The sequence below is a fragment of the Atta cephalotes genome, assembly GCF_000143395.1.
Source record: "Atta cephalotes unplaced genomic scaffold scaffold00009, whole genome shotgun sequence".
NCBI lineage: Eukaryota > Metazoa > Arthropoda > Insecta > Hymenoptera > Formicidae > Atta > Atta cephalotes.
The window spans coordinates 601,222-618,240 of record NW_012130073.1 but is presented as its reverse complement, the minus strand read 5'-3'; the positions used below and the strand labels follow the sequence as shown (position 1 = coordinate 618,240).

General features: G+C 29.7%; 1 protein-coding gene across 1 annotated transcript; it reads left to right on the top strand.

Moving 5' to 3' along the window:
- Window positions 1-9,535: 9,535 nt before the first annotated feature.
- Window positions 9,536-10,660, top strand: LOC105627414 (histone chaperone asf1). The gene is made up of 3 exons (XM_012208697.1): window positions 9,536-9,644; window positions 10,045-10,160; window positions 10,286-10,660. Exons 1-3 carry the CDS (start codon window positions 9,536-9,538, stop codon window positions 10,658-10,660), a joined length of 600 nt encoding a protein of 199 aa, XP_012064087.1.
- Window positions 10,661-17,019: the final 6,359 nt, after the last annotated feature.

Sequence of the window (17,019 nt, the reverse complement as noted above, 5' to 3'; positions counted from 1 at the left end):
GTACAATTAGGGAAATTCTACTTCTCATAAAATCAACTACATTACGTCAATCTTCTCTTGTCTCTTGAGTGGTAAATATATTGGCTGTAGAGCTTTTATAATCGCATATCTCAGGGTTAATCTTATTACTATTGAGTAACCAATAAAAAAAGTAACAATAAAAAAAGATCACTTCTTTGACTATACATTATCTTTGGGGACAAGATATCTGAAATACATTAAGAGAATAGTATTAGGACAAATTTTTTATATTGATCAAAAAACTACTGACTAACAAATTACTGCTAAACAAACTTTACATGATGAATAATAGCGATCATTACTATTGAATTAGTAAAATAGTGATAGTATGCATCAATATTTTTATAACCTTACAAATTTTTTATAACCTTACATATCAATATTATTGATAAAATTTGAGTTCAGTTTATGTACATTACGGACCTTATATGGTCAAATTGTCAGTATCAACAAATACTGATAGTATTATTGACAATGATTTGAATTTCTTATTCAAGTTTCAAACATCTTTGATAAGAATATCGTTGTAGTAAAACATATTGATACTCAAGAATGAAGAAATTCAAATTGCTATTAATATTTTCAACTAATATTTTCAAATTGTGTTAACCACACAATTGTATTAACCACACATGATTAATAATATAATCAATATTTATTGATATTGAAACTATATAAGGTCTTTATAATATTGTATACTTACCCCAGAGTGGCAGTCAGTCTCAATTTTGATGGAAATGAATATCTCCTGCTATATTTTAGACAGATAAGATTTTGTCTTTTCCAAAAGCTAATCAAATCTATCAGATATCATTCTTGTATAATGATAAAATTCTTCATGATTAGTATTCTTGAAATAACTGAGAAGTCTCCAAATTGAAAAAACAGTATTACTGATTGGCAGTCGCCATCATCTAGAAAAAATCAATAAATTATAATGCAATTACAATCAGAAGCACAAAATGTAGATCGTGAAAATTCCGCAGTTAGATATGCTAACCTCTTTTCTTGATTTGTCATGATTTCAATATACAATAACATAAAATTAAGTGTACCATCACTGAACTATATATACACTGAAATGGGCATCTTTACTATGAAGCATATAGCGTTTTCGGCCCAATTTGCACGAATTAAAGTAATGATGTTCGTGCTTTCCTATTGATAGTAATGTCAATAGTGAAGTATTTTCTAACCTAAGTCGGACCAAAAATGCTAATAGAAAATCATGGCACTAATTGATCAGCGTCATTTTAATTTGGTCAATATAAGAGCGAATCAGAAGCTTTCAGATGCTCATGCGCACTTACATTTAGTGTTTCTTTAGATCACCGACGAGATACTATTAAAGACCGTTAACCCTGGACAAGTTTTCGGCGATATAAAAAGGGCCAGGAGGGAAGTAATTGAAGAACGCTGACATTATTGACAATTAATATAAATTTGCTATTATTAACATAAATATTTGTCTTATGCATTATTAAATTCATGACTTAAAAATTCACTTTTTATTACATAAATGTTCCATAAATAAATGTACACACTTGTAAAGTTATAATATCCTTTATATTGCAGAAAAATTACAATGTTTTCTTTGCAGTTATCATCTCTGTCTTGATAATCAAACTTTGACGATAACACTGAAATTACGATTTTAAAGAAAAATCGAGTATTATTGAGTTCTAAATGCATAAATGTCTACTAAACTATAAAACGTCTATTAAATCATAAAATTAATACAATATTATCACTTTTTAACTCTTAATTACTTCAATATTCTCACGCCCAACTCCCTAAGAATGTTGGTCTTTAATATCTCGTAAGTAGAGAGAGATGCATATGTCAGCAAGATCATCGTGTGTGAGATTATATTTGAAATTACTTTAAAAGATTATAAAATCGCGTGACTGTAAAATGTACAAAGCATCAACATGAAGTGCTAGGGTGCCTGGTAAATAGAGAAGTAAAAAGGGCATTTCATTTCATAGGTAAGAATTTTTGTATTAAATGTATCAATTCCTGCACATGTATTAACAACATAGGATATGAAAATTTATTAATGTTATTTTATTGAATGTATTAATAAAATTGAAATAACATTATTTTTGTTTACATATCATGTTTTGAATATGAATGGTTTTCATACATCGACCACAGCACGTGCATGAATACTTCTGATTCGCTCAAATATTATCCCAATTAAAATGGTGGCTGATCAATTGTGGCCACGAATTTTTTTCGATACTTATTTCAGTGTATATAGTTCAGTATATATAGTTCAGTGTGTATCACGCTTGCATAAATATTATAATCAGTAATAACTCTTCTTCTTCCATTCTTTTATATTTTTTAAGAAATGCAAAATTTAATTATAAACAAGAATAAAGAAAAGATATAAGATCGCAATGAAATCACAGTAAAAAATATTAAATATGTAATATGTATATCTGAAATAATCAGAAATACACTTTAAAATGAATAATGAATTTATCTATTAAAAGAATAAAAGTATGCAATGAACATTTTAAAAGATTACTAATAAAAATAAGTAATATGAACATAGAATACGTAAACATAGGGCACAATCAAGTTAACAAAGCGGTTGCTCGCTGAGCAAATGAATATGATTGGTTGTTATTTATAGAGCCAATCAATTATATTCAATCGCTTAGGCTAACAGCAGAGAGAAATTTGAGAGAGGCCATGTCGGCTTTTTTCCTGTTACCGTTGAAATCGTCCGTACACTACCGCCACTAGTCCATTTCCATTTTGAGAACTACGTGACTGCATATATTTTCTAACACTATCGATAAAGACTGTGTTCCAAAATTCATTGACTATACGATTTTGGCTGTATTCCAAAATTCATTGCTAGCGCTGAAAATTTATATTGGGAGTACAAATTAGTTCAGTCCGTTTCCGTTTAAAGATGGCTCCAGCTGTGAATGGTTCACAGTGACAGCTGATTTTGGCGGTTTCAGAGAGGTTAAACATCTGCTAATAATATTCAGTTTATATCGCTTTGAGTTTCATACAAAAACTTTGATTTTTACTGTGTTTGAAATGTCAAATTTTGTGTTAACCAAACAGCATTTGCAGGAGGTTTTGATTTTCTGCTTTAATTGGAAGAAAAGTGCGGCTGAAGCCTATCGAATGCTTGTCGAAGTTTATGGTGACACTGCTCCAACTGTTAAAAATGTAGGGAATGGTTTCGACGTTTCAAGGATGGAGATTTCAGCATTGAAGACAAGCCTCGCTCTGGACAGCCAAAAAAATTCAAGACAAAGAATTAGAGGCATTACTCGAAGAAGATCAGAGTCAAACGCAAAAGGAGCTTGCAGAATCATTGGGGGTAACTCAACAAGCCGTTTCTATACGATTGAGAGCCATGGGAATGATTCAAAAACAACAAGGAAATTGGATGCCTTATGAACCGAGAGACATTGAAAGGCGATTTTTCACTTGTGAACAACTAATTCAAAGACAACAGAGAAAAGGTTTTTTTGCATCGGATTGTGACTGGAGTTGAGAAGTGAATATTCTACGACAACCCCAAGAAGAAAAAATACTACGCTAAGCCCGGTCAATCGTTGCCATCGACCTCAACATCAACACTACGGCCGAACATTCATGGTTCGAAGATCATGCTCTGTATCTGGTGGGACCAAAAGGGTCTTGTTTACTATGAGCTGCTGAAACCTGGCGATTCCATTACGCGCGATCGGTATCGGCTACAATTGATTTGTTTAAGCCGTGCATTGCGAGAAAAATCGGAATACGAGACATGATAAAGTTATTCTTCTTCATAACAACGCTCGGCCCTATGTCGCTAAAATCGTAAAAAAATATTTGGAAACGCTCAAATGGGATGTTTTACCGCACCCGCTGTATTCTCCGGACATTGCTCTTTCTGATTACTGGTTATTCCGAAGGAAGCAAGTCACCGGTCATTTCTTTCGCAGAAATCGAAAATTGGTTCCAAAGTTGAATCGCTTCCAAAGACGAATCATTTTTTCGAGATGGAATTCGAAAATTGCCTGAGAGGTGGAAAAAAGTAGTAGGCAGCGATGGACAATACTTTAATTTATCTGTTCATTTTGTTTTGAAATAAATGCATTTTTGAACACAAAAAACGGACCGAACTAATTTGTACTCCCAATAGTTTATATTACGTATATTATACATTCATCGTATCGTCGAGAGTAGATGTGGTTCGTTTCTGTACTAAATTTGCAGGAGAGAAGCATGTCGACTATCCATAAAGTTACCATTCAAAAAGTTGAAAAAGTGAAAAATGTGAAAAAGAGCCGCACGCATCACAACTACCTGTTTGTACGAATCTCGATAAGAAAATAACTGCGCGGTAACTATGCGTAATGTAAACATGACGCGTCGCTCCGTGCCATCCTCACCTTAAGGCTGCACGCCAATCATCTATTGTCCAACCTGTTCAAATATTAATGCATATTACGAAGTAAAATAATATATTCTTTATATTTTTAATATTCTTCGATTAATGAAACAATTTCTTATATGCTCTAGTTTTAGTGGCACGAATCGTTTAATGTGATATTATAATTATATTATGATACATCGAGAAACATATTTGACGTTCATTTTATAATTTTAAACATTTCGTATCAATTATAATGTGCTGATAAAAGGTAAGAAGTAAATATGTATAAATAACATGCACATACATTTAGAGATATGTAATTTAAATATTATTTATCTGTTACTTTTCCTGTAGCATAAGAATGCGGAGTAACACGAAAATAACAAAATTATACAATTCAAAGTGATAAAAAAACTACAATTTGAAATATTTAACAATAAGGATCTCATTTGTATGTCGTACATGTGAGAACACATGAAATATTCGCACTATGTATGTAATGAATCTAACAATAAGAAATAAAGTAAAAAACGTGCAACAAAACTTATTAATCCTTAGTACACTTCTTAGTTTTAGGTAACCTTATATTAGGTGTAGTAAAAAGAAATCCATTATTTTTCCATTCAATTTCATGCAAAAATAATGGATTTCTTTTTACTATACCTAATATAATTCGATATCTAATTTTCATTACTTATGCGACACCTGGAACGATTAATAAAACTCGTCCGTTTCCCTCTAAGATCGCTCAGCGAATGCCGAAGTAATGACGTAGTCAACCACCGCGCCGCGCTTACCGATTTGACGCTCCCCCACTTCTCACTGTTCGCCGTTCTGATACCCAATTGTCACGTATAAAAAATATTCACGATTTATTATCAATTATTCGTATTTCATATGATTTTGACAAACGAATATCGCCATACATTTCGCGTTTTACTTTGTAGCATCTCTGGCACAATCCTATATTACTTGCATGATTCTTTTAAACATAATTATTCGCATGAGATATTTTTGATTTTCTATTGATTTTTTCTATTGATTTTCCAACATTATGTCTCAATTTTCATTGTTTTTTTTAATAATTTATACTTAAATAAAGGTTGATGAAATATTTTATATACATATATTCTTTATATAAAGATACATGCAAATTTTCTTAATATCGCGAAACAATTTGTGCTAAATACAGCTTTGGCTAAAAGTATTAAATATCTTGTCAATCATTATTATATATTATTAATTTAAGAGACACTATTATTATTGTAAATTATTCTGTTTCAGAAATTCTTTAAACTTACTTACGTATGACAAAAAAATTAAAATAAAAAATTTAAAATAATTTTCAGAAACTTATTTAAAATATAAAATCGCAAGAAAAACTAATACGGTAAAAACTAATACGACATATTTAAAATAAAAAATATAAAATAGGTTCCGGAAACTTATTTAAAATATTAAATAAGAAATAAGTCAGAAATGTAGTTAAAATAATAATATTAAATAATTCTTAGAAAGAAAAAAAGAAATCAGGAAAAGGAAAACGGAGGAAAAGATAATTAATAAGACAATAACGAGGTAAAGGACATGGAGTAATATATTTAAGCAGGAGAATAAATTTGCATTTAGAAGTGCGTGAGACACGATTAGAAATGCTGTGATATTATATCAGGAATATATATTGTATTGCGACATATCTATGTATAGTTGTAATTATAAATCGTACTATTGTATTATAGTGTATTGTATAGTATAGTATTGAGTTGTCCGGAAAGTTCGTGCCGACTAACCTATATAATTTAATAAATGTATACTAAAATTTAAATCTTCTGCGTTTCAATTTTCCTTCAACATCGGCACGAACTTTCCGGACAATCCAATATATGCAATGATCAGGCTGCGATACATAGGTAATAAATATTATAAGATAGAAGACCATATATTGTGATATTCAAAGAAATGTGTGAAAATAAGAATATTAAGAAAATCTTTTATTTATTTTTGGAGTTAAGTACTAGCAGTGTGGAAGGATGAGTGTGAATAAGGAATTTATGTAAACAAATCTCCTACTTGGCTATGTAAATGCTGTAGTGTAATAAATTCTATTCTACTAAATAACTCTTTTAATTTTTTTTATTTAAAATATATATTTTAATTTTCATTGCTTTTACAAGTATATAAAAATTATTAAACGATTTTTACGTATATTTTAATAGCTTTAGAAAGTATTTAAAATCGTTACTTATAACAATTGTTATATAAATTGTTATAACTAAATATAATTAACAAATGAAAAAAATGTACTTTTATACAAAAACTCTGAAACAAAAATATTTAAAGGAAAAATATGTTTCAATATCTTAAAGTTAATCTTCGGATATATATGTTAGAAGTGATAGTGAGGATGAATGTCACTTCTCTCAGTATTCTTCCTATATATACATATATAGGACTCTATAGGCCAGTATTCATAGGGTGCATCCAGATAGAATGAAATATAAAAAGAATAACGTCGCCATTTTGTGTCCTACATAATGCAATTCTTCGTAGGCCATAGCACATACTTAACAGTAATCATAAGATGTATCTTAAAGCCTATTCTATAATAGTCGTAAGCACAGTTGTAAGTAGTTGTAAGATTGATCACTCGTAATCAAATATTCTCCTCACATTCGATTTGATTGGTCAATTCCTACAATCGCTTACAACTAGAATAGGCTTACGGGAATATTATATTGGCCGTAACCGTATGCCATATGTCATAATCTGTAAGAATTGATTAATTATAGTCAAGTATTCCTCTCTTATTCGGCGGTAAGAAGGGAATACTCGAAGATGATTGGATTCAATTTTTACAGATTACGGCATACGGCATACGATTACGGCTAATATAAACGCTCCCTAAGAATCAGCCAATTTATATTAAGAGTTCAAAAGAAATCTCGACTATAATTGATTGATTCTTACGGTACGTCTTATGTATGTTGCTATTATGGAAGGTATGTGCCATGGCCTTTTCTTCTTTTTTTTACGTTATCTTCTTTGTAATATTAGCAGAGAGAGAAAGTAGATATTCCGGCGTTACCCTATTGGTTTGAAACTAAAGGCTGTGTTCCAAAATCACTGCTAGTGCTGAAAATGTAAACTGTAGATTTTCATTAGCACTGACAGTGAATTTTGGAACACAGTTAAAAAAGGTCGGAATGTCCACTCTCAGGTTTCTCTTTGCTAATGTGTAGTAAGGACACTTAATGACGGAGCCAATCAACATTAGGGACATGCATTGGTGCTACTCTCTTTAGAGCGGAATCAAACTACGCATTGAATGCGAAGAATGAGATTGAAGATTAAAAGATTGAAGTTTGACCAATCAGAACAAAAGGAGCGAAAATTTCTTTGTCCTCATTGGTGAAATTTTAATCTTTAATTTTTAATCTCAATCTTCAATGCACAATCTGATTCCGGTTTTATATCCATTCTACATTCAGAAGCACAACCGCTCACTAATAAGTCTGTTCGCGTTGCATGAAATCCCCAAATATTTTTGCATTTAAAATAAGATAGATACATTTTGCTTTAAAAAGAGAGAAAGCGAAGATGTCGAGTACCAAAAGTGCAAGCAATGCGAACAGACCTATTGCCTGCATACAGGGATGTGTTCGGATTCCCACTCGGGTGCTCTGCGGGCGTCATGTCATCCTTGATTAATATTTGGTAAATAACATGAAGTAATGCATGGATGGCACCGGTTGGAAATCTGAACATAATCCTAATGGCTCCCGCATGCAGAAAGCGGCAATGCTTGCCGTGCGGCGGAAGTTACTGCACTAAACAATAATTCTATGTTCCCAGTCAGAAATGATAATAGAATCGACATCGAATCGATGTCGATTTGACGTCAAATCGATGTTGATCGACATCGAATCGACATTGATTCAATGTAGATTTCATTATTTCTGACTGGATTCTTAAATCGGCCTCATGTAAAACTTCTAGAAATGATGTAATACTATTTCCGCTGTGCAGCGAAAGTTGGATTGAGTTCATTTTTGTCGCGTGGTAGAAATTATATATCTATTGCTCTTTCGAGCAAGCGAGACGTTGATTGGCTATCGCGCCATAACAGGAATCATAAGATCTTGCGCACAATAGAAGGAATAAGGAATTAGAAATAAAGAATAAACGATTTCAATCTATCAGAAACCGTGTATTTCGATGTATTCGATTTCTGATAGGTTAAAATCGTTATTCTTTATTCCTAATTCCTTAGTCTTTCCATTATGCTCAGGCTCTAAACGCTCAGTGAGCTCTTGCATGTAATTGGCACATTCCAGATTTAAAAATATAGAAACAGATCATACAAGAGCTCACTGTGTGCTCAGTGAGCGATCGTGCTTCTGGACACATTTCAAGCAGATAGCCTGCTCGCAAATAAATATGATTGGTTGTTATTTATAAATCCAACCAATCATATTCAAGCGAGCAGGCTAGCCGCTTTGTTTAGCTTGAACACGCCCAATAACACTTTAGAAGCGCTTGATCTAATTCGAAACAAATTTGCGAAAATACGAATAGCCACATGTAGCTCGTTACAATCATTTTCACGAAATCATTTTCAAATCCTACAGATATACATCTCCAATTGTCTAAATTATTATTTATTTAAATGTGATACTTATGCATCTCCTTGGATTCCATTAACCCCATATCACATGGGATAAACAACGCACAATAAATACATAGGATTCGATGCTATAGCGGAAAAATGTAGTAACACTTCGTATGCATGTTACTTTAAAATTCTGGCGCAAATTTCTTATCGTACTCATGTCCATCATGATGTATATTAGATTTCGACAATAAACAGTTATTTTTCAATGTTCGCGCAGTATCACCGGAAGTATACTTTGGTTCGTTTGCCGCCAAACTGTCTTGTGTGATGCGACTGCTGCGATGAAGTTGTTTACTTGTCGGCTTTCGGACGTATATACAACGGCTGTAGCGTAGATAATCATAAACGTGCGCGTTACACGTTTTATCACATTGTACCACGAATCGTCTCTGCGTTCTCATTGAGACTAGTTTGTCATTTTAACTTCTCAATTTGTGAAGTATATCATGGCTAAGGTTCAACTGGCTAACGTCGCTGTTTTAGACAATCCTTCCCCGTTTCTGAATCCGTTCCAGTTTGAAGTCACTTTCGAGTGCATTGAAGAATTAAAGGAAGGTATGAATTTTGATTTTGCGAATATGATTCCACTCGGTAACGCTGTTATTTTATTCTATTCGTCTGGCATCTTTGAGTGCATGTTAATCTTTAGGTTAATTTTGCAATTGCCATGATGATACACCAATGATCGAATTATTCACGAATGTTTTGTAATGATTCTAAAACAAATTTTTTTACAATGGAAAGATCATTCTAATATGATAAAAGTTTATCAATCAAGCTTCTTTACAATTTAGTGTTTCAATTCTTTATATGCATATCTAACATTCTACATGATATCAATTTTTTACACACATGTGTGTAGTATGTTGTGTGTGTGTGTGTGTGTGTGTATATATATATATATGTGTGTAGAAAAAAGAAAATATATCGATAAATAATATTGATATTCTTTAAGATTTGGAATGGAAAATGATATATGTAGGCAGTGCAGAATCTGAGGAGTTTGATCAAGTCCTAGATACTATTTATGTTGGTCCAATTCCTGAAGGAAGACATATGTTTGTATTTCAAGTAAGATATCATGAATTTGGTATAAATATTTCATATTATAATTTATCTAATTTAGTAACATTAATTAATAATTTAGTAACATTAAATAATTATTTTCTGATTATTATCTTTTCTTCTTCTATTAGGCTGATCCACCTGATGTTAGTAGGATTCCAGTCAATGATGCTTTAGGCGTAACTGTTGTATTGCTGACTTGTTCATACAGAGGCCATGAATTTGTTCGCGTGGGTTACTTTATAAATAATGAATACACAGATCCAGAACTCCGTGAGAATCCACCTCCGCAACCACAATTTGATAAAGTTCAGAGAAACATACTAGGTGATAAACCGCGTGTAACTCGATTTAAAATAAATTGGGACGACTGTCCGACTGGAACAGCAAACAATCTTCCCGAAAGCATGGATGCACCAGCATTAGAAGATACATCGCAAGATGCACCCACGTCTACATTAGGTTTTACAGAGAACACGCAAAATGGTGGAATGGAAGTGATGTGAAAAATGATTTACTGCTGATAATAATTTGGTAAATTAGCATTATATAACAATTTAAATGATAAATGTAGTACCTGGAAAGAAGATGAAGAGGAAAAGTACACACTTGATATATATATATAAATACATATATTTAGATAACTCCAAAAAAGCTGCGCAAAATAACCTTTCATATAATTAATTGATGTTTTCGTTCGATAAGATCTAAAAAGTTTGTACATTTTGAAAAAGAACCATATGTTGATAATGTGATAAACTTACACTTTATGCCTGAATAAAAAAGAATAATTATTTGGATTAATTGTTTTTGAAATAGTTATTTCAGTTTCAGTCAAATATTTTAATACAACTTACATTGCTCTAAAATGATGTTCTACAACCTTATAATTAATAATAATTGTGGCACCAATTGTGCACAAATAGAGATTAAATGTAACAAATAATTATAAATCTTATTGTAATGCAATAGTAAATTTAAATGTACACTATGTAATTGTTTTAAAATTAACATTGTTTAAATAGCTATAATTTGAAGTTTCAAACTAAAAGTTATGTTTGATGTTTTAAGTATTATATATCATTATTGCTTATACAATAACATCATTAGATCGTAAGACAGTTTTCATTTTTATTAGTGTATATATAGGTACATACTAAGATAAAAAATACATATATTATGTTTTTTACTTGACAAAAAATGAATTCTCTCTTTCCCAGTCTTTTTATAAATTTTTTTCCATGTAAAAATTTAATTCAATCCATAATTCTTAAGTTATGTTGTTTAAAACAACAAAAATTTTCATGCTGTACATGTAATTTTTTCCATGTAGTAAAAGTGTTGAGTTGAAATTAGATGACTAGATTTTTCGATTAAAATAAAATCTATGATTATGTTTACGGTATCTTTAAGCGAGTTTAATAATATCCGTGATTATAAATGTTATCAAATCAAATTAAGTATGCCGTGTAAATGTAGTCTTGTGTTTTGTTTCAAATTTCAAGATATTGTTAGGTCCGACACATAAGTTTTAATAAATGTAAAAAATATTAAAAATAAAATTATGAAATGCAATTAATTTATATACATATATATATATAAATATATATATATATATATATATATATAATAATTTTGATATAGAAAAGTTGTAATAATGCATTTAGCAATTTTTTATTGAAATGCAATTGTGAATTTTTTTTAATAAACTTTCTTTTTGTAGAATTTCTACATTATTTACAAAAGAATTAATTCCTTTATTTTGCAAAGTTTTTAGAGATAGGTGAGGCGTCGAAAACAAATTTATTTATATTTAATTATTATATATTTAATAGTTTAAAAAGATTTCTCGAGCTTGTGTAAATCATGACTTATTTAACACAGCCGAAATTAGCTACTCTATACAGTTTCCTAATTATGAAAAAGTGGGCAAAAGATAAATTAATTACTCCTATACTAATTTTATTTTTCAATTTTTTTATTGAAATTGTATTAATTTTTCAATTGAATTTTATATATCTGTTCTCAAATATGTAATGAGGTATATCTGAATCAACATCGACGCAAATTATTTATAGATATAAGGTGAATTTTATATATATAGGACATATATATAGGATGAACCAGAGTCGTTAAACCAGCTTTTTACCCTATGAGAAAATTATCGATTGCACGCACATTATAATCCAATAGATATGAAGTTGATAATTTTCTCATAAGGTAAAAAATTTCAACGATTCTGATTCACTCTGATAATAAATGTAATAAATATAAATTTAATATTAAATATATATATATATATATATATATATATATATATATATATTAATATTAAACTTACCTTGTGTGTGTCGATTCGGTTCGAATCTGTGATATAAAAAAATGGTTTGGTAAATAACTTGGTTCGCATACTAATAGAGGACAACAACGACATCTTATGTAGTCATAAAGTTCTTCCTATGGATGAATATTGTACGGTCACAAGTCATTCTGACAGAAATTTATCGTTTGACAATTGTTAAACAGAAGTTTCGAGTTTCGAAAAATAGATAAAATTGGAATTCGTAATGTGATTCAATTTTTTTTTCTGGAAGGGAAAACGACGAAGGAAATTCATGAGATTTCCCCTACATAGGATGGCTCATTTTATATATATATATTAGAGACCGGCCTGAACCGAAACAATGTTTTTCTGGTTTTCAGGATTTTTTAATCTCTTCGATCGGCTACAGTCGATAATCGACAATCACTAAACATAGATTACATTTATACGGTAGCGATTAATCGGGGTTATTAACATCCATAGTTTATATAACTCTCGAAATATGTTCTCATTTACACGAAGCGATTTTAATTTATCTTACCGATGTTGTAACTTTTGAGTAAAGTCTCCCATGATAGCAACTTAAGAAAATAAAAAGATTAATATAAAATGAAATTTTATTTAGAATTATATACACATATTAATAAATAAAAATATATATAATTTTATAAAGAGAAGGATATACAAGAGAATTTTTATAGTAAAGCACAATGGACATTATAAAATCTATTATTCATTAATTAAGATTCATCTTGAATATTGAATATCTATGTAATAACACACAGTCAAAAATATAAATATTAAATCTATTTAAATAAGGAAAAAAAAGTTAAAATAAAATAATACTTATTTAAAAATAATACTTATTTAAAAAAATAATTGAATTATTTAAATAAATAAAACGATTTCTGTATATTAAAAAATAAATTGTTTATAATTGAAAATCGATTTGACTATATTACATAGTTCAATTCTTTTTTATATAATTACATTTTTTCAAATTCTGAATATATTCGGTTTTGTTCGAACAGCGTACCCATATTTGGCACCCTTTTTTTATACGTGACATTTAAATTCTTTTTTATTTCCGGTACAACAATTTTTTGTTCCAGCAATACACCCGTATTTAATATCTTATTTTTCCTTTTTTATAAATAAATAATTTTGTATTTGATTTTACTGATAATTGCAGATTGACTGTTTTTTACATCAACTTTTTTTTATATGGCGCGCCGTACAAAAAAAGTAACAAAATTAAGCAGCGCGGCGCTTATTCTCGTATGAAAATACGTATCTCTTATGTTTGTCTATGAAATAACAATAAAAACTCATCAAAATCGGAAAAAAAAATTTCCATGAGTTTTCTTGTTAGAAGAGAATTTTTATAATAAAGCACAATGGACATTATAAAATCCGTTATTACAGGATTTTTGAATATTGAATACTTATGCAATAACACATGAAGAATATAAATATTAAATTTATTTAAGTAAGGAAAGAAAAAGTCAAAATAAATAAATAAGTAAATAAATGAATAAATAAATAAAGCGTAAGTAAAAATAAATTGAACTTAAAAAATAATTGAATTATTTAAATAAGATTAGCTAAATTAGTAGTGATAAACAAGATTTCAATTTAAATATTTCTTTTTGTTTTTGGCATAAACTCATGTCACAGGCAAGTATTAATGCGTATCCTTTAATATTGGTCAAATATTTCCAAATCTGTAAAAGAAATCTATACGAAAATGCATTTAGTCGATAAATCAGACAATCTTAGGATTTTATTGAAATACGTAGAAAAAAGCGTTCACTTAAAATTAATGTTGTTTCGAAGCAACTTCGAGAAGAATGTTTGATAATTTCGAAGCTCAGGCGAAAATTTAATAGATACAGATTTTTCTATAGATGGTTAGCTCCGCTTGTGAAACTTTTGACGATCCGACAAATGCTTCGCATCTTTCAGTAGTACAGAGCTGAAAATAAGCGAACGGTCGGCTGCTTGTATGTAACGTGGAATTTACGGTCCGGTGATTTGGCGAGAATTTAAAGCATTCTGCTGGGTTAATTGCGAAAAGCACCTGCGCGACACTCTTGTAAAAGACCTATTTTGAGCTTTTTGGACTGCGAGACGAAACAGTAAACGTCGCCAGAAAACATTAATTAATAAGATACGTACGGATAAAAGTTTCTTAAGTTTGGTTCGACTTTCTTTGTTCGAGAAAACTTATTACTTGGGGGAACTTACTATTGGAGTGCGTACTCACTTATCGCGCTAGACGTATTGCATCCTCAATGATAAGCGAAGGTTTTGCAGGGAGACGGAAAGGAGTTGTTGAAGAAAAGGCGGATAAATCTCGGTGGAAAAAACGAATAACTAGCTCTCGTCCACTAAGCACCTACCTATCCGCAATAAGAGGACATCCCCCTTTTCTCACATAAACTGACTGGCACTTCAAATCCTCTTATTTCGCGGATGAACACAAAATTCTCTATGAAGATATAAGGACAAGAGAAATTTTTTATACAAGATTAAAAAGTCGACACGTATACGTAAACATGTATAAATAAAAAATTCCCATGTCGTAAGACGGGACGTGCGCTGACGAACCTTTAGAATTAAAGCGAGGGTAGATCGACCGATAAAATGAGGACGATGGGAATTGTTCTGTACTTGTCTGTCCGTGACGAGCTCTTTTCTCGTTTATACAAACTTTAGCCATCCCTCAACATAGTCCATTCTCCCAGAAATTTACAAAAGCATATCGATTAGTTGGCGTGTTGCTAAAATCTCACGTCTCTAAACGCCAGGCTAACATGTTTTCCTTTAGCGATGTTACAAAATTTAATAATAAAATAAATAATAAAATATGAAATAGATGTAAAAAACATGATGAAAAATTCTTCTTTTATCATATTTATACATTAAATTATTTATACGTTAGAGGAAATTGGCTCAATACTGGACAATTACGGATTTCTCAAAATTGGAAAGAATTGAAAATGAGAATCATTATTATTATTAGTATACAATGAATAGTTAATGAAGTAGAAATAATGTTTATGAAGAAATAAATAAGCATTTAAATGTTAAAATAAAAATAAAATTTTCATGGAAAATTAAATATTTTAGAAAGTACTTTCCAAAACCGAATATGTAACAAATTTATATATATAAAATAATATATTTCTGTATAAACAATAGGGTAATCTCGGTATTTACGCCGCAGAAGTCATGAAAATAGCAGAAGTGGGGATAATGTGAACGCATCTATTCTGTTATATATCTATGTTTTATTAATATTGTGTTATGATTTCAGTTTCCCAGTATTAATATTAATAAAATTATTGTCAATTGAATCGATTTGTCAATATAGTGAATGCAATCATATATCATAATCCACATAAAATGATAATTGTAGAGATTGTGAAGGCTTAATGGTTATATAGCAATACATAAATGTATTATATGATGGTATATAAATGTAAAGGGATAATAAAGAATGAAATATATAGCTTAAAATATAAGTGCTTAGCTGTTCTTTGTTCAACTTGAAGTCTCCTATATCCCGCTTGTTGAGATATTTTTTTACGGACGGGATTTATGCATACAAAGTGCGCAGATTGAATTATTTAGTGCACTAAATGCAGTAAACGCATTACATGAAATATATATCAGAACACTTGCAATATATGTAAAAAAAATTGTAATTATTTTCTATTACTTTATATAATATATATATATATTTATTATCCTTATTCTTTAATAAAACTTTATAAACACATTTCATAAGTTATTGTTATTTTATGTCTTATAAGCATTATGTAAATTTTTCATGAGCCGTACATTTCCCCCTTACCGCTATGAGATAGGATATACAGCAAAAATGCAAGGGTTTCAAGAAATTCTTTTTTTAATACAAAATAAATATTTAATAAAAATATTAAATATATTTAATAAATAATTAATAAAAAAATAAATATTTCGGATAATAAATAAGTATTTCTAATATTTTTTTTATAGTAATAGACAGTACAAGTTTTTATTGATATAGTTCATTTACTTTAAATGTTAGTAAATAATACTTAATAAATTAATTTTGTTAGATATGGCGTATGTACTGGAGTTATCGTATATAAATGATACATAAACATACAAATAATTTTAATATTTTTAATTCTATCTTCTAATATACTTTTTGGAACGAAAACTTGGAGCAGTTTCTTTGATCATTCTATAACTTCTTTATTACATCTTTCATATTTTCCTCATTTTCCTTTAATTTTGTCAATTTTGACAGCGACTACAAATAAAAAATATAAATTCTAAATATTAAAATTTTTTTGTATTCGTTACTAAGCAAATCATACTCCATGAATTTCATATATATATATATATATATATATCGCCTTATAGTCCCATGCTTTTTTTGTTTGCATTGTTTTATTGTATATATATATATTTACTCCATTTATAGCATTTTTCATTATCAGAATTATAGTATATTCGATTTACTGCCTCGACCCGAGTCAACTGTCTGTT